This window comes from Hypanus sabinus, chromosome 26, assembly GCF_030144855.1.
Source record: "Hypanus sabinus isolate sHypSab1 chromosome 26, sHypSab1.hap1, whole genome shotgun sequence".
Taxonomy (NCBI): domain Eukaryota; kingdom Metazoa; phylum Chordata; class Chondrichthyes; order Myliobatiformes; family Dasyatidae; genus Hypanus; species Hypanus sabinus.
Window position 1 is genome coordinate 13314939 of NC_082731.1, and position 23202 is coordinate 13338140.

Below are 23202 nucleotides of genomic sequence, written 5' to 3' on the forward strand. Positions count from 1 at the left end.
TAAACTATCAGCAGAGTCTGTAAGTGGCAGTAGAAATGGTTGGGGGGGGGGGGGATGTCGGAGAAAAAAAAGTTACAGAGACCGACACAAAATGCTGAAGGAACTCAGCAGGTCAGGCCACATGGAGAGAAATAAACAGCTGACTTTTCAGGCCGAGACCCTTCGTCAGGATCGTCCCATTCATTTTGTCTTTTCATCTCTATCCTGTTAAATTCTATTTGTTGTGGACGGGTTGTGGTGAACTACAATTAAACTGATGGGGCACAGGCATAAGTAGACAAGAAGAAAGGAGGATGAGGCCACTTGAGCTGCCCTGACTTTCAATATAATCGTGACCAATCGACTCCTCTTCGGCATCAGTTCCCCAAAATCTCTGGCGCCGTGACCTTTGAAACATTTACCTGCCTCCACTTCAAACATACATAGAGCATAAACTCTACAGCACGGTCCAGGTCCTGCAGCCTGATTTTTAAAACTACTCCAAGATCAATAACCCTTCCCTTTTATATAGTCCTCCATTCTCCTACGTGCCTGTCTACGTGTTTCTTAAATGCTCGGTGTATTTGCCTCCACCGCTGGCCCAGGCAGGGCAGCAGGACGTCGTCTGCACCCATCGCTTTGTGTAAAGTATATATACCTGATAATCAGGCCTCCACGGTGGAGAATTACTGATCATTCAAGAGAAGAAATGTGTGCACATCTCCGTTCTAAACAACCAGCCGTTAATTTATTTGTTTGTGTATTTATTGATTGATTGATATACAGCGCGGAGTATGAAGGAATTAAAATAAGGAATCAAGCTGGAATGAGTCGAGAACAGTAGCAGACACTTGATTTGTCTCCTTCCACTGTTATCAACTCATTCCACTTCAATGTTTTCTTCCAGGTTTTCATTCCTTCATCACCCCTCCGCCCACTTCTGAGCAACAGAACATTCTGTGGACCACACTATAGATATATACATATGTACACACACACACAGTACTTGCAGAGGTCTTTGGCACATATCTATAGCTGGTGTGCCCAAGACTTTTGCACAGTACTGTAGTAATTTTATGTATTGCACTGTACCGCCACAAAAACTCAAGAAATGTCATGACATATGTGAGTGATGATAAACCTGATTCTGATACGGGTCTCTACTGTGGACTGAGTGGAAGGGAGCAGGGAGGGGGTTTCATGGGTGGGGAGAGTGGAAGGGAGAGGGGAGGGAGTGGGAAACAGCAGAGAGACTTTCTGTAATGATCAATAAAACAATTGTTTGGAATCAGATTACCTTGCCCGGTGTCTCAGGACTGGTTGTGTCTGCAGATGTGCCACCCTGTCCCCGGAATTCCACTTGTCCCACATTCCTCCCGTAACACTCCATCCTCAGCATTCCCAACATCCTTCGCTCCTGCCAGATTTACAAATTCACTTTTTGTTCCACGTTGACAAATACAGTACTGGGCAAGTGTTAGTCAGCCTAGATATGTACCTGCCTAAGACTGTGCCAAGTATTGTGGGTATTGTACATGCAGACAACAAAATAAAATATATATATTAGAGCCTATGAGAAGTATTCAGCCCCCCGGAAGTTTCCATGTTTTACTGTTTACAACATTGAATCGCAGTGGATTTTCTTTGGCTTTTTTGACACTGATCAACAGAAGACAACTTGTGTCAAGTTGAAAACAAATTTCTATAAGTTGGTCTATAAGTTACTACAATATTAAACACAAAATAATTGGTTGCATAATTATTTACTCTCTTCAAGTCAGTCTTCAGCAGATGCACCTATGGCAGCAATTACAGACCTGAGTCTGTGTGGATGGGTCTCTATCAGCTCTGCACATCTGGACACTGCAATTTTTCCCCATTCTTCTTTACAAAACAGCTCAAACTCTGTCAGATTGCATGGGAATTGTGAGTGAACAGCCCTTTTCAAGTCCAGCCACAAATTCTCAATTGGATTGAGGTCTGGACTGTGCCTTGGCCACTCCAGGACGTTAACTTTGTTGTTTTAAAGCCATTCCTGTATAGCTTTGGCTTTATGCTTGGGATCATTGTCTTTTTTTAAATAATTTTTTTATTAAGTTTTCAAATGATTACAGAAAGAAAAAAAAATTATCAACCCTTCCCCCCCCCCCTAACATATCCCTATAGAAAGAAAGAGAAGAAGAAAGAAAGAGTGCCTGGATATTGGAAGATCCCCACATGCTCCACGGAGTTCATAATTGCTTTAGTATATATATTTATTTCTTTCCCCAAATAACCAATAATTTTATCTTCAGAGCACCTATATATTTAATCCTGTCTTTTGTAAATAAGGGCGCCAAATTTTCAGAAATGTTTCATATTTATCTCTTAAATCATAAGTAATTTTTTCAAGCGGAATACAGATGAAAATTTCATTCTTCCTGCAATCTATACTTAAGTATGAATCCGATTTCCAAGTAACTGCAATAGCCTTTTTGGCTACTGCCAATGCAATTTTTATTAATTCTTTCTGATCTTTATGCCAGCATGGATTAGAATAGAACTAGATTAAATAGGAGAAAATACACCAGAAGATTTTATATATAAATGGGAATCTAAATGGATACGGGAAAAGAAAGAATCTCCTATATTAAAACATTTGATTGATCTATGGAATAAAATAAATTTTGATGATGAGATAAGGAAATCTTTATTAGCAAGGAGATCTTTAATTCAAAATAAACTTGTTCCTTTTACAATGGATAATCAACTTTTATACAACCGGTTTCAAATAGGGATTAGATATATAGGAGATTGTTTTGAAGGAGGTATATTAATGTCATTTGATCAATTAAAGAATAAATACAAAATATCAAACAACACTCTTTTTTGTTATTTCCAATTAAGGGCTTATTTAAGAGATAAATTGGGTCAAACAATGTTATTGCCGAAACCTAATGAAATAGAAACTTTAATTAAAAAATGAAAAATTTTAAAAATTATTTCTTGTATGTATAGTTTCATTCAAAAACAGGCAATTAAACAAGGAATTCATAAGTCAAGACAAAAATGGGAAACTGATTTGAATATTAAAATTGAAGAAACAAGTTGGTCAAGATTATGTCTTGACAGTATGACAAATACAATAAATGTCCGGTTAAGATTAGTGCAATAATTTTTTACATCAATTATATATTACACCACAAAAAATAAATAAATTAAACCCAAATTTATCTGATCAATGTTTCCGATGTAATCAAGAAATTGGTACTTCTTTACAGTCTACTTGGTCTTGTTCTAAAATTCAACCTTTTTGGACAAATTTAAAAATTTTACTGGAACAAATTATTGGAATACAACTTCCACATAACCCAATATTATTTTTATTAGGTGATATTGAAGGGATAAATTTGATAGATTGGAATGGGATTTTTTATTTAAGGTATTGGAAAAATATGGATTAGGAGTATCCTTTAGCAAATGGATTAAAACCTTAAATACTAATCACAAAGCTAAAGTAGTGACAAATGGTCAAATTTCAGTTAACAAGGTCAACTAGGCAAGGTTGTCCATTATCACCTGCTTTATTTGTATTGGTGATAGAACCATTAGCTGAATTAATTAGAATGGACCCAGATATTAAGGGTTTCAGAGTTAACCAGGAGGAATACAGGATTAACTTATTTGCTGATGATGTTCTGCTTTATTTAACAAACCCATTGTATTCGCTGCCTAAATTATCTTCTAGATTGGAAGAATATGGGAAAATAATCAGGCTACAAAATAAATTGGGATAAAAGTGAAATTCTACCTCTTACTAAAGGAGATTATAATTAATGTTGATTAATAACTAAATTTAAATGGCTGATAAATGGTATAAAATATTTAGGTATAAGAGTTGATAATGATATAAAGAACCTATATAAATTAAATTATTTACCATTATTGAAAAAAATTCAAGAAGATAAAATGGATGTTATTACCAATAACAGTAGGCAGAGTAAATGCTGTAAAAATGAATATATTCCCTAGATTACAATACTTATTCCAAACACTACCAACACAACTACTCCAGAAGTTTTTTCAAGAGTTAAATAAATATGTGAGGAAGTTCCTTTGGAAAGGTAAGATGTCAAGAATATCGTTGGAAAAATTGGCATGGAAATTTGATCTAGGAGGGTTACAACTTCCAAACTTTAAGAATTATTATAAAGCAAATCAACTTAGATTTATTGCATCTTTTTTTGGGATCATTGTCTTGATGGAAAACAAATCTCCCAAGTTGCAGTTCTCTTGCAGACTGTATCAGGTTTTCCTCTAGGATTTCCCTGTATTTTGTTGCATTCATTTTACCCTCTACTTTCACAAACTTTCCAGGGCCTGCTTCAGTGAAGCATCCCCACAGTATGATTTTAGCCACCGCCATGCTTTACGGTAGCGATGGTGTGTTTTTGATTATGTGCGGTGTTTGGCTTATGCCAAACATAGCACTTAGTCTGATGGCCATAAAGCTCCAATTTGGTTTCATCAGATCATAGAACTCTCTTCTAGCTGACTTCAGAGTCTCCACATGCCTTCTGGTAAACTCTAGCTGAGATTTCATGTGAGGTATTTCAACAGTTGCTTTTTCTGCTACTCCCCCATAAAGCTGTGACTGACGAAGCACCCGGGCAACAGTTGTATGGAGAGCCTTCCTCTCTCGTCAACTTCTTGCACTCAGCGTTTGAGGACATCCTGCTTGGGGCAGATTTACGGCTGTGCCATATTCTTTCCATTTTTTGGTGATTAACTTCTGTACTCCAAGGGATATTCAGTGACCTGGAAAGTTTTCTTGTATCCTTCTCCTGACTCATAACCTTTTTGCAAAGTTGCTTGTTCTTTTGCCTTCATGGTGTAGTTTTTGCCAGGATACTGACTCACCAGCAGTTGGACCTTCCAGGTACAGGTGTATTTTTACTGCAATCAATTGAAACACCTTGACTGTACATGATGATATCCAGTTAACGAGTTGTGTGACATCTAAATCCAATTGGCTGCACCAGTGATAATTTAGTGTGTCAGATTTAAGGGTCTGTATACTTATGAAATTAATTATATATAGTAATTATATAATGCTTATCTGCATTGCAATACATATAACACACAACACTCGAGATTTGGAACAGAATTAACACATATCACTTTAATTGTTTAGTTGCCATTGAAAAACAATTAGGAAAAAACATTGGGTAATCATTAGAACAAAAGGCAGAACATTAATAACTTGTGAAATAATATAAATCCAAAGATGAACATTGACATTCAGTCCCCAGGGTCCAAACTTCACTCCAAAAGGCTGGATCCTGCAAAACATCACTAGCTAAATCCACATAATCTTTAACAGTCTTGGATAGTTCATCCCATTGTCTGATAAAGCTTCATTCTGGTTAATAACTATCCCACTCTGCAGTAAAATGATGGATAGGTGGAAGGGCAGGAGGTTCATATCGAAGTAAACCCTCGGCAGTATCATTGATGTATACACGAGTGAGTCTGCAGATGCTGGAAATAAATAAAAAACACAAAATGCTGGCAGAACTCAGCAGGCCAGACAGCATCTATGGGAGGAGGTAGTGACGACGTTTCGGGCCAAAACCCTTCATCAGGAGTGATTTAGAAAGGGGGTCAAAGGTGAGGCCCTTACTAAGGACAGAGCGCTCAGCCTCAGAGAGAGGAAAGGGTTTCCACTCCTGATGAAGGGTTTCGGCCTGAAACGTATCACTACCTCCTCCCATAGATGCTGTCTGGCCTGCTGAGTTCCGCCAGCATTTTGTGTTTTTCATTGATATATACATTCAGTTCAATAGGTGGTTTTACAACTGGTTTGGGTAGTACTTGCCCAACTAAAGCTAAGTCCCTCAAAATGCTGGAAACCAAAACATTAGGGCTAATCAAACTGCAAATTAAAGATCTTTTGTAACTTGTGCTTGAAGTAGCAATGTAGTATCATTCACCAAATCAAATTTCAGGAATGTCCTGTTAACGACAGCCAAGATAGAGAACAATTATCATAAGAAACAAACCCACAACCTGTCTCAATCCTCTGGTCAAAACCTTTTTGAAGACAGGAAGTCAGGTTTACTGCCTTTGCAGATGCTTGCCATTTAATAGTACAAGTCGGCGGACTAGTGAGTAAAATATAAACTTGATATTTCCTGATGTTCTGAACCTTGTGCAGCGGGGATGTTTCTAAATTAGCATTACTGTTTCATCCACACGGTCCACTATTACCATGGAATCCAGATAGATCGTGCCCATCAGGCATCAGCTGAACGTTCAGGGGGTCAGAATCCACAGGTCAGGGGTCAAGGATCAACTCTATTTGCCATATACGTTTACCTCAGTGGTCATAGAGGAAGTCCCGAATACAGTGGCCACTGTATGTTCGTGACCTGCTGCTGCTGTAGTCCATCCACTTTGTGATTCGATGTCTTGTGTATTCAAAGATGCTGTTGTGCACAGCGCTGTTTTAATGTGTGGTTATTTGAGTTACTGTCGCCTTCCTGTCAGCTTGAACCAGTCTCTTCTGACCCCTCTCATTAACAATGCATTTTTGCCCACAGAACTGCCACCAACTGGGCGTTTTTTTTTTGTTGATTTTTTTTCTCTCTGTATACTCTGGGGACTGTTGTTCGTGAAAATCACAGATCAGCAGGTTCTGACATACACAAACCATCCTGTCCGGCACCAACAATCAGTCCATGGTCAGTCACTAGGACCACGTTTCCTTCTTCACCACTCTGATATTTGGTCTGACCAACTACTGAACTTGTTGGCCGCATCGACAAGCTTTGACACATTTGGGTCACTGCCACATGATTAGATATTTCCATCAGTGAGGAGGTGTACCTAGTAAAGTGACTATGAGTGTACGTCTGTTAGCGATTTGCTGTGGTGTTGATGTTCAGCTAAAAAGCAACATTAAGCAATTAAAAAGAATTGTATAAAGCTAAAGTTACAGTTTGAGGTACAATATGCAATAATATGTCAACAAATACACGATTGCAAATCTAAAGAGCATGATAAAATTGTTTAAAGTGTTTACAGGGCGTTGACGGGGTAAAAGATGAGGGAAGTGGGGTGCTAACTAGAAAGGTTCATCGGATTAACTGGGGAAGACACAAACTGCAGCATTGGCAGCTCCGTAGGGTTGTAAACAGCCGGCTCCATCGTGAGCACTAACCTTTGCGCCACGAGCACACCTTTAAAAGGCGATGCCTCAGAAAGGCAGCATCCATCATTAGGGACCCCCGCCATCGAGGACGTCCTCTCGTTACTACCATCAGAGAGGACGTGTGGGAGCCTGAAGTCACACATTCCACTCAGCTCTTTAAAAACAGCTTCCTCTGTTTGATTTCTGAGCAGTCCTTGAACCTACTCATACTACCTCACTAATTTGCTCACTTTTCACTCTTACTGTTTTATTACACATCACAATATTTATATTTTTAAGCATTTCACTGTACTGCTGCCACAAAACGAATTTAACGTCATCTATCAGTGATAATGAAACACGTTTGATATTTTCAACAGTACACACGTACAAATTTGGCACGAGACTGCAGATCTGTAGATCCTGAGCAACACACACAAAGGGCTGAATCTGATGGAGGTCCCCGGAATGTCGATCTCCACTGATGCTGCCTGACCTGCTGAATCCCTCCAGCATGTTCAGTTTGTGGAAGGCTGTTGTCTCCTTACATCGGCACAGCAGCAAAGGAATCAGCAATTGCAAAATCTTGACTCTCATGGTCCCAGAACACTTACTACACAGTCAGGATTTCCTGAGGAAGAGAGCTGGACAATGCCCATCTGTGTTCACATCTTACAACAGATGCATAGTAGAGAGCATCCAACAAGATGAATTACTCCACTATAAAAACTGCACTTTGGTGAACAGGAAGACTCTACAAAACTACCCAGCACATCAGTGGCACCCCCTATTCGCTGTCAGGGTCATGTATACTGAAAGATGCCGGGAAAAAGGCCAGTAACATCATGAAGGATCCCACCCACCCCGTTCATTCTATCCTGTCATACCATGGGCTCTTAACTTGTTAAGCAGCCTCATGTGTGGTAAATTGTCAAAGGCCTTCTGAAAATCCAAGTACACAACATCCATCCTTCATCTATTCTGCTTGTTATTTCTTCTAAGAGTTCCAATAGACTTTCCCTTAAGGAAACCATGATAACATTGGCCTTTTTTATCAAGTGCCTCCAAGTACACGGAAACCACATCCTTAGCAATTGACGCTAACGTCTTCCCAACCTGAGGTCAGACTAGTCTCCTTTCACCTGCCTCCCTCTTCTCTTAAAGAGTGGAGTGCAATTTTCCTGTCTGCTGGAACCATGCCAGCATCCATTGAGTTTTGAAAGATCATTATTAATGGCTCCACAATTTCTTCAGCCGCCTCGTTCAGAACCATCGGTTTTAGACCATCTGGTCCAGGTAACTTCTCTGCCTTCAGACTTTTCAGTTTGCAAGCACCTTCTCCCCAGTAATGGAAACCTCACTCACTTCTGCCTCCTGACACTTGCAACTTCTACCATATTGCTAGTGTCTTCCACAGAGAAGACTAATGGAAAATGCTTATTTTGTGCTTCCACCATTTCCTTGTCCTGTATTACTACCTCTCCAGTATCTTTTTCCAGTGGTCCAACATCTACTCTCATCCCTCTTTTACTCTTTATGTATCTGAAGAAACGTTGGTATCCTCTTTAATATTATTAGCTAGCTTAACTTCATATTCCATCTTTTCCTCCTTTATGATTTCCTTTAGTTGCTTTCTTTTGGTTTTTAAAAGCTTCCTAATCGTCTAACCACACTAATTCACTATTTTTTGCCCTATTATATGCTCCCCTTTTGGCTTTAGACTTTGACTTCTCTTATCAGCCATGGTTGGATAATCCTGGCTTTAGAATACTTCTCCCTCTTTGGGATGTATCTCTCCAAGCCTTCACAAGTGCTTCCAGAAACTCCAGTCATTGCTGCTCTGTCGTCATTCATGCTAGTGTTCCCTTCCAATCAGTTTTGGCCAGCTCCTCTCTAATGCCTCTATAATTCCCTTTACTCCACTGTAATACTGATATATCTAACTTCAGCTTCTTCCTCTCAAGTTGCAGGATGAATTCTATAGTATTATGTACTCTAGCCCTTAAAGGGTCCTTTACCTTAAGTTCTCTAATCAGTTCTGCTTTGCTGCGCAATATCCAATCCAGAATAGCTGATCCCCCCAGTTGGTTCAACTGGGAGCTGCTCTTGAAAACGCCATCCCACAGGTATTCCACAAACTATTTCTTTTAGCGTCCAGCACCAACCTAATTTTCCCAATTTACCTGCGTATTGAAATTCCACATGGCTATTGTAACATTGCCATTTTTACATGCATTTTCTATCTCCCATTGTACTTTGTAAACCACATCTTTGCTACTGTTTGCAGTTCTCTGTATAACTATCATCAGGATCTTTCAAAGCTTACAATTCCTTAGCTCTATCCCCACATCGATTCTACACCTTCCAATCCTATGCCACCTCTTTCTAATAATTTGATTCCACATTTTTTTTTACCAACAGGGTCACCCTGCCCCATCTGCTGGTTTGGCTGTCTTTTCAATACAATGTGTATCCTTGGATGGTAAGCTCCCAGCTATAAACTTCTTTCAACCATGACTCATCATACGTGCTACAAGATCATCTACCTTATTTTGTTTATGGCATGCATCCAAATATAACACCTGTTGTGGTAGTTAGTAGGTTATTCCTATGCCACTCAGTTCGTCACTCTCATGGGGAGGAGTTAACATACACTACCGGCAGAGTTATCAGTAAAGTTCAGTTGAGTACCCTGCATGCTGGCGTCCTGGTGTGCTCTGCACTGTCCCTCCATAATGAGCACAACATGGTGTCAGAGTGGTTGATCATCGATGAATTGGTGCTGCAGACCAAGTGAGATCCCCAACAAGAAAGAGTTTACAGTGAGACTGTTCTTGTTTGCATATATCTGTGAACAAAACCAAAGGTCGGTTTGCTCAGCAATGCCTTCACACTACGCCCAAAGTGGACAAGTCGTAATAATCCGTGCGCCACTAGCCAGGGGAAGTGCAGAGAGACACAAACACAGCAGAGAAGTCAGTCAGTTAAACTGTCAGGGAGAGAAAAGAAAACTTTTGTAGTCCAAATAAATAGAATAGCATTTTTTTTAAAAAAAAACAGGTAAATGGAGCTAATACCTGCAGTACTCACATTTACTTACCAAATAAATAAAGCCCCATCCCCGAGGCATTTGATTTCTTCAGGGGGCTTTGAGAGATGGCTCAGCAATCTCACTTGGGCTATTACTATGGTCAGGCAGAGTGAAAATGTTTGTCTCAGGCATGAAAACAATGCTGAGGTAAAGCTGGAAGCTCTACAAAAAGAAGGATACAAACAAGGTGCAGTCAGGAAGACAAGAGAAAGAGGGGACAGGAGAGCTCAGCTCAAACAAAACAGAGAAATATCCAACTGCAGGAGATGTGGCAAGTCTCCATTAAGCATCAAAGAGCTCTGTCCAGCAAAAGAAGTGAAATTTCATGTATTTATTGCGATGCAGAGCAATACAGGCCTCACACTGCCCAGCAAACCCCCAATTTAATCCTAGCTTAATCATGGGACAATTTATAATGACCAATTAAACTACCAACTAGTATGTGGGAGGAAATCAGAGCACCCAGAGGAAACTCACATGGTCACAGGGAGAATTCACAAGCTCCTTACAGGAGGTGGCAGGAATTGAACCTGGGTCAGAAGGTCACAACCTTTATCCCACCGTATGGATGCTGTGCCCTTGGGAGACTCCCTTTTGGCATCTCATCAGCCCCTGAACTCTTTCAGATGAGGAAGAACCAAATCCTGGAGGGACTGGAAGGCGCAGTCTGCCACATGGACTGCATGGACCTACCTTTGGAGGCAACGGGTGAGGAACGTGACTGAAGAGTGGAAGCTGCCTCGGAGAAACTGAAACAGGCTGGAATCACCCTGAACAAAAAGAAATGTGAACTTGCAAAGTCGGAGATGAAGTTCTTAGGCTGCCAACTGTCCTCAAAGGGAGTGCAACCGGATTCCGACAGATTGGCAGGAGTTCGGAACATGGAACAACCTATGAATGTATCAGAGATCCACAGTTTCCTTGACATGGTAAACCAGCTGGGAAAACTCATTCCTGAGTTGACAGAGAAAAAAAAAGCCGCTACATGACCTCCTGTCTCAGAGAAACATTTGGACCTGGGATGCACCACAGGAGAAATCATTCCCACCACTTAAAGCAGAGCTTATTCTCGACCAACGTTGGTGTTTCAGATCCAAACAAAGCAACCAAGGTCTCAGCAGACCCTAGTTCCTTTGGCCTGGGGGGAGTGTGTCGTGGTCCAGTCTGTGACATCCGCATTCCGGTTCACGGTCCGGTCCACGTTCCTTATTCCAGTGTGCTCGTACAACACTGCAGTGGTGTATGGAAACGAGCGCATATGCATCAGGAGCACTGGCTCCTACTGAACAGCATTACGCCCAGATCAAAAAGGAGATATCGGATCTCGTGTGGGCTTGTGAACGCTACAGCTACTACATGATAGGCACTAAATTCCTACTGGAAACAGACCACTTGTCAGCCTCCGCTCTTGGATAACTTACCTCCACATCTGCGAAGGTTCAGAATGAGGTTTATGTGATACTGTTGTTACATTGAACATATCCCCGTCAATACCAGACACTCTGTCGAGGATTCCATGCAAAAGTGAGCGGACAGAAGTTGTCTCCACCCCAGGGAAGATACCAACATCTACCTAGCTGGGGTATGTGAAAGCTTTCCTGCATCACAGAGTAAACTGGATGAAATTTGCGCTGAGTTGAAAAGGGACCAAACGTGCAGCAAGGCCATGCAATACTGCAAGTGTGGATGGCCAGCTGTTCCAAAAGGAGCTCACAAACTCAGACCCCACTGGCTTGAAAGAGGCACAGTCTTGCTGGTTTGCTGCTAAAGTTCCAGACCAAGCTGTCCTCCACATCCTCAGTAGCAGTTATAGAGCACCTGAAAGCTGTATTCGCTCGCCATGGAATAGCAGAGCCAAAGGTCCACTATTCAGCTGCTCAGAATTCAAAGCCTTTCCTCGTGGCTATGAGTTCAAACCCTGGACAAGCAGTCTATAGTACCTACAGGCAAATGATGAAGTGGAAAGAGCAGTACAAACGGTGTCCTACTGAAGGCAAAAGACCACAACAGAGCACTGCCTGCTTATCGTTGCACAGCTCTTGCGAATGCCTACAGTCCGCCAGAGGCTGAAACAAGCCTGCCCGCTCTTCCCTCCGTTCTCCAACCTCTCTTGCCGGACATAGAGAAAGTGAGAAATTTTGAGACAATACTGCGTGAGAAAATGAAGAGCATGTGTGATCTCAGACACAGAGAAAAATCTTTGTCACCGCCCAGGAGTGGCGAAGCCCTTCGCGTTTCAGACAAACTCAGCAAAGGAACAATAGCCCGGCCAAGAAGGAAACAAACGAGTTGTCCTCCCATACGTTCAAAATATCTTGGAAATAACGGCCTGACTGCTCCAAGAACATGGAATTTCAGTTGCACACCAGCCAACAGCAACATTGAGGAGAGGACTTTGCAGATGAAAAGAACTACTCAAGCTATTAGACAAGACAATGTGGTTTCAAAATCCAGTGTGGAGACCGCAGCAAATATTACTTTAGCCGAACTGGGAGAAAACTATCCACAAGGATCCATGAACATCAACTGGTGTAAAGCAGCGTGACCAACTCTCCCTAGTCTCTACCTGTGAAGATCGAGAGTGGCACAAATTAGGCTGGACATCTGTGAAATCAATGGCGCCAGGAAACATGCAAAGGATTGCTCGAAGTGTGATTTTCTGAAAACACGTTGTTATGAAGGATGAACAGCTCTGATGGGCAGAAGGGTGCAGGGTTGCCCATGTCCCCCTCCCCTGGGAGAATTACAAACTGTTACTGTTGCCAGGCTGTTAATGAGAGAGAAAGAGATGGAACAAAAACATACTGGGACTGGAACATTTGCTTCAGACAAGGGCGCGATAACACCAGGGGAGAGAGACCATATTATGACTCCTGTAAGACTCACGGCTCCGGAGAGGGCTGTTTACCTGGTACTATTCTGTTCATTAAAATTCCTCAGTGGACAGCCGGGGTGGGCTGGTTTGATGGGCTAAGCCATTCAAAACTGATTGACACCTGAGACCCCTTGAGTAGGGATAAAAGTGAGGTCTGGGGAGACACCCCTCAGACACACCAGGAGACACACTAGTGAGCACTGCTTAAGTGTTGGAACCCACAAGAAAAGTGTGGGGCATCGGAGACCGAATGAAGGAACGGTCAATTTTAATTCACAGTGTTTATAGCGAGGCCGGTGGGGGCCTGTGTGTGTGTGTGTGTCCACCCTTGCCTGGGTGACAAGTCCACCATAGAAGAACCGTCTAACTAAAGGACAGAGGGGTCATACCTGAATGGCCACAACAACACATCGGATCAAGATCGTAAAGGAAGGTTTGACTGACTGTCACTGTTTGATCTCTCTCTCCAACAATTACAACACATCGACCAACAACCACCTCAGCCTGTATGAACTGAACTGAACTTTATACTCACATATGACAATTCATTATCCCCTAGACAACGATAGAGCTTGTTTATTATTGACTATTATTATACCCACACTTCTAGGTTTAGTATTACTAACGTGTATTATCTGTATATTGGCATTGTTGATATTGATTTGTATATTTTTACTAATAAACACTGTTGAAAATAGTATCACCAGACTCCAACGGACATTTCTATCTTTGCTGGTAAGACACCCAGTTACGGGGTACATAGCAACGTGGACCTCAATCCTATTTATGAACTAATGCGGGCAAGATTCCAGACCACAACACACGTTTGCCACACAGACAAGCAGTGATGAAATTTCCTCTCCATGTCACAATAGAATTTCCGTAATGATGATCAATCAGCTGATTGATACATATATAAAGGGAGGCATTCAGAGGACACGCCACAATTAACGCCGCACTGACAATGTCTCCGCCTATGCTGATGAAACATTTGCAAGCAAATCGCCAAGATCGGAGAACAACACGACCCAAACATCAACTGCCTGAGCTACGCATTCTCTGAATTATTTATACATTTGTATGTACCGTGTTTTTTATTATTCTGTCACATTATTGTGTCATTTGGTGTTGGTGGAGTAACAATTATGTTGTTCTTCTTTTCACCTAAACAGTCCTTTGACATTAAATAATTGAATAATTGACTTTATTACTTACATCCTTCACATACATGAGGAGTAAAAATCTTTACGTTACGTCTCCATCTAAATGTTCAATGTGCAATCATAGTAATTTATAATAAATAGAACAGTCGATGTAATATAGAGTACATTCAAATCAGTGTGAGTTCATCAGTCTGATGGGCTGTCTCGGAGCCTGTTGGTCCAGGCTTTTATGCTGCGGTACCATTTCCCAGATGATAGCAGCTGGAACAGTTTGTGGTTGGGGTGACTCAGGTCCCTAATGATCCTATGGGCCCTTTTTACACACCTGTCCTTGTAAATGTCCCGAATCATAGAAAGTTTACAACTACAGATGCACTGGGCTGTCCGCACCACTCTCTGCAGAGTCCTGCGATTAAGGGAGGTACAGTTCCCATACCAGGCAGTAATGCAGCCAGTGTGGATGCTCTCAATCGTGCCCCTGTAGAAAGTTCTTAGGATTTGGGGGCCCATACCAATCTTCCTCAAACGTCTGAGGTGAAAGAGGTGCTGTTGTTCCTTTTTCACCAGACAGTTGGTGTGTACAGACCACGTGAGGTTCTCGGTGATGTGGATGCAGAGGAACACGAGGCTGTTTACTCTCTCAATCCCAAATCTGTTGATGTCAATAGGGGTTAGCCCATCTCCATTGCTCCTGTAGTCCATAACCAGTTCTTTTGTTTTTGCAACATTGAGGGAGAGGTTGATTTTCTTGACACCACTGTGTCAGGGTGATGACCTGTAGGCCACCTCGCTATTGTTTGAGATTAAGCCAATCAATGTAGTGTCGTCAGCAAATTTAATTAGCAGATCGGAGCTGTGGGTGGCGATACAGTCATGGGTATACAGGGAGTGAAGGAGGGGACTCAGTACACAGCCCTGAGGGGCTCCTGTATTGAGAGTCAGAGGGTTGGAGGTGAGGGAGCCCACACTTACAACCCGCTGGTGATCTGACAGGAAATCCAGGATCCAGCTGCACAAGGCCAAGCTCTCTGAGCTTCTTGTCGAGCCTGGATGGAAGAATGGCGTTGAATGCTGAACTACGCTCCAAGAACAGCATCCTTCCTCTCCAGATGTGCAAGGACGGTGTGTGGAGCAGCGGCTATTGCGTCATCTGTCGATCGGTTGTGTCGGTGGGTGAATTGTAGGGGGTCCAGTTTGGGTTGTAGCAAGCTTGACCAGCCCCTCAAAGCATTTACTTATTATTGAGGTGAGTGCGACTGGACGCCAGTCGTTCAGGCATGTTTGGTATTTTTTGAATTCAATATTCAATCATCTTGAATTTTTGAATGTTTAATCTGAATGTCAGGTGCAGGGACAATAAATTTATGCGATTATTCATCACATTTAAGTTGTTGGGGGATTTATATGTGGAGATTGGCAGTCCCGTTTGGGAAACGAGACCCTGCACAAAGGGACTCCAGTTTCATTTCCAACCTCCGCCAGCAGGGGGCGCCCATTGCAATTTGAAGCGGCCGAGAGCGCAGGCGCAGAGACCGACGTCACGTTAGAAACAGGCGCTCTGCGCATCTTCCAAGTGGAAGCCCCTGAAAAGCAGGTAGGAGCTAAATGTCGGGTCGCTGAGGCTGAATCGGGGGCGCAGCCCCTGGGTGGGGGAGAATCGGTGCGAATTCCAGAAACCCTGCGGGCCACCGAACGAGCTCGGCGCCATTTATTCCGCACACTGCGCCGTGACTGAGCTTTGTGCTGCCAACCCGTCCCAAGATACAGTGCGACCCAAATTTGCACATGCGCGTTTTGCCGGGTCCTACACTGATAGGGCGGTCTCTGGTGAGCTAGAGATTGTGGATACGAAGGCCGCCATTGTTGTCGCGTCAGCCTTTGTTCATTCTGTCTGGTCGGCAAGTGAGTCTGAAAATTCACGCAGATAGGTTTTAAGTCAGTGGGCTGTCCAGACCCAGCCGGCACGCCGATCTTTCTAGCTTTTGGCTATTTTTAGAAAAATATATATTTTGTTTATTTTTATATACCTGTACCAAATAGGTTATATATTATGTATTGTAAGAAAGGAAATTATAAGCCAGTCAGCCTAACTTTAGTGGTTGGGAAAATGTTGGAATCCATTATTAAGGATAAACGTTAGCATATTTTGCTTAAGGGGATAAATCTTTGGAATTCTTTGAGGAAATATAACAGGCGGGATAGACAAAGGAGATTCAGCGAATGCTGTTTACTTGAATTTTCAGAAGGCCTTTGACAAGGTGCCACACATGAGCCCACGTAAATAAATTACTAGACATAGAAGGTTGGCAGACTGGCAGAAAGCAAAGAATGGGTGTAAAGGGGGCCTTCTCTGCTTTGCTCCAGTTTGCTCCCACCATCCAAAGATGTATGAGTTAGTAGGTTAATTGATCACTTCAATTGATGAGGGATAAATCGGGGATTGCTGGGTGCTCGGGTTGAAGGACAAGAAGGGTGTATTTCACACTGCATCTCAATAAATAAATAAATTCAGCCATGAATGGATTGCAAGGCAAACTGCGTGGGCTGAGTAGCGGAATTGTGCTGCTAGGACTTCTGGTCTGTATTTTATACAATACTTGTTCAAAACTGAGCAACCAAGTTTAATTCCCATTGAAAAATAACCCCTGATAATACTTTCACCTGAATCAGGTGGGAAAGTAAAGGATGCGGCTAAAATAGTAATGAGGCACAGAAACAGGTCCTTTGGAAAGATGCCTCTTGTCTTGGTTTCTTCTAGTTCTTTTACAATTGATCTACGTTCTTATGTTCCTCAGTTCTTGTACTTCCTGCCCACGGAAAGAGTTTCTCTCTGTTTACTGAGTGATGTTTTTACTCTCTCTCAGATCTACCCCAACCATCTGCTCCGAGAGCAACCCCACTTCTACAGTCCATCCCCAGAACAAAAATCCCTCAACCCCAGATCGATTATTTGTCCCCAGAAATAAATATTCAAAATAATTGATCTGCACTCTACTAGAATGCTAGACTTGATCTCATGCTCAAGACAAAGTAAATAAATAAATTTATTATCAAAGTACGTAGATGTCACTGTATACTAACTTGAGATAATTTTCTTGCAGGCATTCACAGGGAATAAAGAAATACAGTAGAATTTGTGAACCTAAAACTGACCAACAACCTATGTGCAAAAGAAAACAAACTGTGGAAATAAAAAATTATATACTGAGAACATGAGTTGTAGTGTCCTTGAAAGTGAGTCCATAGGTGGTTGAATCAGCCTAAGCTGAGGTGAGTGAAGTTATCCACACAAAATATCAGGTATTGTTCATGGATTCATGGACTGTTCAGAAATCTAATGGAGGAAGCAGCTGTTCCTGAAATGTTGAGAGTATGTCTTTAGGCTGCTGTACCTCTTCCCTGATGGTGGGAGTGAGAAAAGAGCCTGATTTGGGTGGTGGGAGTGAGAAAAGAGCCTGATTTGGGTGGTGGGAGTGAGAAGAGAGGACATCCTGGGTGGTGGGGGCGAGAAGAGAGCCTGTCCTGGGTGGTGGGGGTGAGAAGAGAGGATGTCCTGGGTGGTGGGGGTGAGAAGAGAGGACGTCCTGGGTGGTGGGGGTGAGAAGAGAGCCTGACCTGGGTGGTGGGGGTGAGAAGAGAGGATGTCCTGGGTGGTGGGGGTGAGAGGAGAGGATGTCCTGGGTGGTGGGGGTGAGAAGAGAGCCTGTCCTGGGTGGTGGGGGTGAGAAGAGAGGATGTCCTGGGTGGTGGGGGTGAGAAGAGAGGACGTCCTGGGTGGTGGGGGTGAGAAGAGAGCCTGTCCTGGGTGGTGGGGGTGAGAAGAGAGCCTGTCCTGGGTGGTGGGAGTGAGAAGAGAGGATGTCCTGGGTGGTGGGGGTGAGAAGAGAGCCTGTCCTGGATGGTGGGGGTGAGAAGAGAGCCTGTCCTGGGTGGTGGGGGTGAGAGGAGAGGATGTCCTGGGTGGTGGGGGTGAGAAGAGAGCCTGACCTGGGTGGTGGGGGTGAGAAGAGAGCCTGTCCTGGGTGGTGGGGGTGAGAAGAGAGGATGTCCTGGGTGGTGGGGGTGAGAAGAGAGCCTGACCTGGGTGGTGGGGGTGAGAAGAGAGCCTGTCCTGGGTGGTGGGGGTGAGAAGAGAGGATGTCCTGGGTGGTGGGGGTGAGAAGAGAGCCTGACCTGGGTGGTGGGGGTGAGAAGAGAGCCTGTCCTGGGTGGTGGGGGTGAGAGGAGAGGATGTCCTGGGTGGTGGGGGTGAGAAGAGAGCCTGACCTGGGTGGTGGGGGTGAGAAGAGAGCCTGTCCTGGGTGGTGGGGGTGAGAAGAGAGGATGTCCTGGGTGGTGGGGGTGAGAAGAGAGCCTGTCCTGGGTGGTGGGGGTGAGAAGAGAGTCTGTCCTGGGTGGTGGGGGTGAGAAGAGAGCCTGACCTGGGTGGTGGGGGTGAGAAGAGAGGACGTCCTGGGTGGTGGGGGTGAGAAGAGAGGATGTCCTGGGTGGTGGGGGTGAGAAGAGAGCCTGTCCTGGGTGGTGGGGGTGAGAAGAGAGCCTGTCCTGGATGGTGGGGGTGAGAAGAGAGGATGTCCTGGGTGGTGGGGGTGAGAAGAGAGCCTGTCCTGGATGGTGGGGGTGAGAAGAGAGCCTGTCCTGGGTGGTGGGGGTGAGAAGAGAGCCTGTCCTGGGTGGTGGGGGTGAGAAGAGAGGATGTCCTGGGTGGTGGGGGTGAGAAGAGAGCCTGTCCTGGATGGTGGGGGTGAGAAGAGAGCCTGACCTGGGTGGTGGGGGTGAGAAGAGAGGATGTCCTGGGTGGTGGGGGTGAGAAGAGAGCCTGTCCTGGGTGATGGGGGTGAGAAGAGAGCCTGTCCTGGGTGGTGGGGGTGAGAAGAGAGCCTGTCCTGGGTGGTGGGGGTGAGAAGAGAGTCTGTCCTGGGTGGTGGGGGTGAGAAGAGAGCCTGTCCTGGGTGGTGGGGGTGAGAAGAGAGCCTGTCCTGGGTGGTGGGGGTGAGAAGAGAGCCTGACCTGGATGGTGGGGGTGAGAAGAGAGCCTGTCCTGGGTGGTGGGGGTGAGAAGAGAGTCTGTCCTGGGTGGTGGGAGTGAGAAGAGAGGATGTCCTGGGTGGTGGGAGTGAGAAGAGAGGACGTCCTGGGTGGTGGGGGTGAGAAGAGAGCCTGTCCTGGGTGGTGGGGGTGAGAAGAGAGGACGTCCTGGGTGGTGGGGGTGAGAAGAGAGCCTGACCTGGGTGGTGGGGGTGAGAAGAGAGTCTGTCCTGGGTGGTGGGAGTGAGAAGAGAGCCTGTCCTGGGTGGTGGGGGTGAGAAGAGAGCCTGACCTGGGTGGTGGGGGTGAGAAGAGAGTCTGTCCTGGGTGGTGGGAGTGAGAAGAGAGGATGTCCTGGGTGGTGGGGGTGAGACGAGAGCCTGTCCTGGGTGGTGGGGGTGAGAAGAGAGGATGTCCTGGGTGGTGGGGGTGAGAAGAGAGCCTGACCTGGGTGGTGGGGGTGAGAAGAGAGTCTGTCCTGGGTGGTGGGGGTGAGAAGAGAGGATGTCCTGGGTGGTGGGGGTGAGAAGAGAGCCTGACCTGGGTGGTGGGGGTGAGAAGAGAGCCTGTCCTGGGTGGTGGGGGTGAGAGGAGAGGATGTCCTGGGTGGTGGGGGTGAGAGGAGAGGATGTCCTGGGTGGTGGGGGTGAGAAGAGAGGACGTCCTGGATGATGGGGGTGAGAAGAGAGCCTGTCCTGGGTGGTGGGGGTGAGAAGAGAGCCTGTCCTGGGTGGTGCGGGTGAGAAGAGAGGATGTCCTGGATGATGGGGGTGAGAAGAGAGCCTGACCTGGGTGGTGGGGGTGAGAAGAGAGCCTGACCTGGGTGGTGGGGGTGAGAAGAGAGCCTGTCCTGGGTGGTGGGGGTGAGAAGAGAGGATGTCCTGGGTGGTGGGGGTGAGAAGAGAGCCAGTCCTGGGTGGTGGGGGTGAGAAGAGAGGATGTCCTGGGTGGTGGGGGTGAGAAGAGAGCCTGACCTGGGTGGTGGGGGTGAGAAGAGAGGATGTCCTGGGTGGTGGGGGTGAGAGGAGAGCCTGACCTGGGTGGTGGGGGTGAGAAGAGAGCCTGACCTGGGTGGTGGGGGTGAGAAGAGAGCCTGTCCTGGGTGGTGGGGGTGAGAAGAGAGCCTGTCCTGGGTGGTGGGGGTGAGAAGAGAGGACGTCCTGGGTGGTGGGGGTGAGAAGAGAGGACGTCCTGGGTGGTGGGGGTGAGAAGAGAGGATGTCCTGGGTGGTGGGGGTGAGAAGAGAGCCTGACCTGGGTGGTGGGGGTGAGAAGAGAGGACGTCCTGGGTGGTGGGGGTGAGAAGAGAGGACGTCCTGGGTGGTGGGGGTGAGAAGAGAGCCTGACCTGGGTGGTGGGGGTGAGAAGAGAGCCTGTCCTGGGTGGTGGGGGTGAGAAGAGAGCCTGTCCTGGGTGGTGGGGGTGAGACGAGAGCCTGACCTGGGTGGTGGGGGTGAGAAGAGAGCCTGTCCTGGGTGGTGGGGGTGAGAAGAGAGCCTGTCCTGGGTGGTGGGGGTGAGACGAGAGCCTGACCTGGGTGGTGGGGGTGAGAAGAGAGGATGTCCTGGGTGGTGGGGGTGAGACGAGAGCCTGACCTGGGTGGTGGGGGTGAGAAGAGAGGATGTCCTGGGTGGTGGGGGTGAGACGAGAGCCTGACCTGGGTGGTGGGGGTGAGAAGAGAGCCTGACCTGGATGGTGGGGGTGAGAAGAGAGCCTGTCCTGGGTGGTGGGGGTGAGAAGAGAGTCTGTCCTGGGTGGTGGGAGTGAGAAGAGAGGATGTCCTGGGTGGTGGGAGTGAGAAGAGAGGACGTCCTGGGTGGTGGGGGTGAGAAGAGAGCCTGTCCTGGGTGGTGGGGGTGAGAAGAGAGGACGTCCTGGGTGGTGGGGGTGAGAAGAGAGCCTGACCTGGGTGGTGGGGGTGAGAAGAGAGTCTGTCCTGGGTGGTGGGAGTGAGAAGAGAGCCTGTCCTGGGTGGTGGGGGTGAGAAGAGAGCCTGACCTGGGTGGTGGGGGTGAGAAGAGAGTCTGTCCTGGGTGGTGGGAGTGAGAAGAGAGGATGTCCTGGGTGGTGGGGGTGAGACGAGAGCCTGTCCTGGGTGGTGGGGGTGAGAAGAGAGGATGTCCTGGGTGGTGGGGGTGAGAAGAGAGCCTGACCTGGGTGGTGGGGGTGAGAAGAGAGCCTGTCCTGGGTGGTGGGGGTGAGAAGAGAGCCTGTCCTGGGTGGTGGGGGTGAGACGAGAGCCTGACCTGGGTGGTGGGGGTGAGAAGAGAGGATGTCCTGGGTGGTGGGGGTGAGACGAGAGCCTGACCTGGGTGGTGGGGGTGAGAAGAGAGGATGTCCTGGGTGGTGGGGGTGAGACGAGAGCCTGACCTGGGTGGTGGGGGTGAGAAGAGAGCCTGACCTGGATGGTGGGGGTGAGAAGAGAGCCTGTCCTGGGTGGTGGGGGTGAGAAGAGAGTCTGTCCTGGGTGGTGGGAGTGAGAAGAGAGGATGTCCTGGGTGGTGGGAGTGAGAAGAGAGGACGTCCTGGGTGGTGGGGGTGAGAAGAGAGCCTGTCCTGGGTGGTGGGGGTGAGAAGAGAGGACGTCCTGGGTGGTGGGGGTGAGAAGAGAGCCTGACCTGGGTGGTGGGGGTGAGAAGAGAGTCTGTCCTGGGTGGTGGGAGTGAGAAGAGAGCCTGTCCTGGGTGGTGGGGGTGAGAAGAGAGCCTGACCTGGGTGGTGGGGGTGAGAAGAGAGTCTGTCCTGGGTGGTGGGAGTGAGAAGAGAGGATGTCCTGGGTGGTGGGGGTGAGACGAGAGCCTGTCCTGGGTGGTGGGGGTGAGAAGAGAGGATGTCCTGGGTGGTGGGGGTGAGAAGAGAGCCTGACCTGGGTGGTGGGGGTGAGAAGAGAGTCTGTCCTGGGTGGTGGGGGTGAGAAGAGAGGATGTCCTGGGTGGTGGGGGTGAGAAGAGAGCCTGACCTGGGTGGTGGGGGTGAGAAGAGAGCCTGTCCTGGGTGGTGGGGGTGAGAGGAGAGGATGTCCTGGGTGGTGGGGGTGAGAGGAGAGGATGTCCTGGGTGGTGGGGGTGAGAAGAGAGGACGTCCTGGATGATGGGGGTGAGAAGAGAGCCTGTCCTGGGTGGTGGGGGTGAGAAGAGAGCCTGTCCTGGGTGGTGCGGGTGAGAAGAGAGGATGTCCTGGATGATGGGGGTGAGAAGAGAGCCTGACCTGGGTGGTGGGGGTGAGAAGAGAGCCTGACCTGGGTGGTGGGGGTGAGAAGAGAGCCTGTCCTGGGTGGTGGGGGTGAGAAGAGAGGATGTCCTGGGTGGTGGGGGTGAGAAGAGAGCCAGTCCTGGGTGGTGGGGGTGAGAAGAGAGGATGTCCTGGGTGGTGGGGGTGAGAAGAGAGCCTGACCTGGGTGGTGGGGGTGAGAAGAGAGGATGTCCTGGGTGGTGGGGGTGAGAGGAGAGCCTGACCTGGGTGGTGGGGGTGAGAAGAGAGCCTGACCTGGGTGGTGGGGGTGAGAAGAGAGCCTGTCCTGGGTGGTGGGGGTGAGAAGAGAGCCTGTCCTGGGTGGTGGGGGTGAGAAGAGAGGACGTCCTGGGTGGTGGGGGTGAGAAGAGAGGACGTCCTGGGTGGTGGGGGTGAGAAGAGAGGATGTCCTGGGTGGTGGGGGTGAGAAGAGAGCCTGACCTGGGTGGTGGGGGTGAGAAGAGAGGACGTCCTGGGTGGTGGGGGTGAGAAGAGAGGACGTCCTGGGTGGTGGGGGTGAGAAGAGAGCCTGACCTGGGTGGTGGGGGTGAGAAGAGAGCCTGTCCTGGGTGGTGGGGGTGAGAAGAGAGCCTGTCCTGGGTGGTGGGGGTGAGACGAGAGCCTGACCTGGGTGGTGGGGGTGAGAAGAGAGCCTGTCCTGGGTG

At 47.0% G+C, this 23202-nt stretch overlaps 1 protein-coding gene across 1 annotated transcript in view; it reads left to right on the top strand.

Annotated features, from left to right (window-relative positions):
• Window positions 1-23202, top strand: part of LOC132381578 (zinc finger protein 721-like) — a 92356-nt gene that overhangs the window by 31248 nt on the left and 37906 nt on the right. Inside the window, exons 4-5 of the mRNA XM_059951073.1 lie at window positions 10868-10949; window positions 15762-15873. Of these exons, the coding sequence (XP_059807056.1) occupies window positions 10868-10949; window positions 15762-15873 (194 nt within the window). The remainder of the gene's footprint in view (window positions 1-10867; window positions 10950-15761; window positions 15874-23202) is intronic.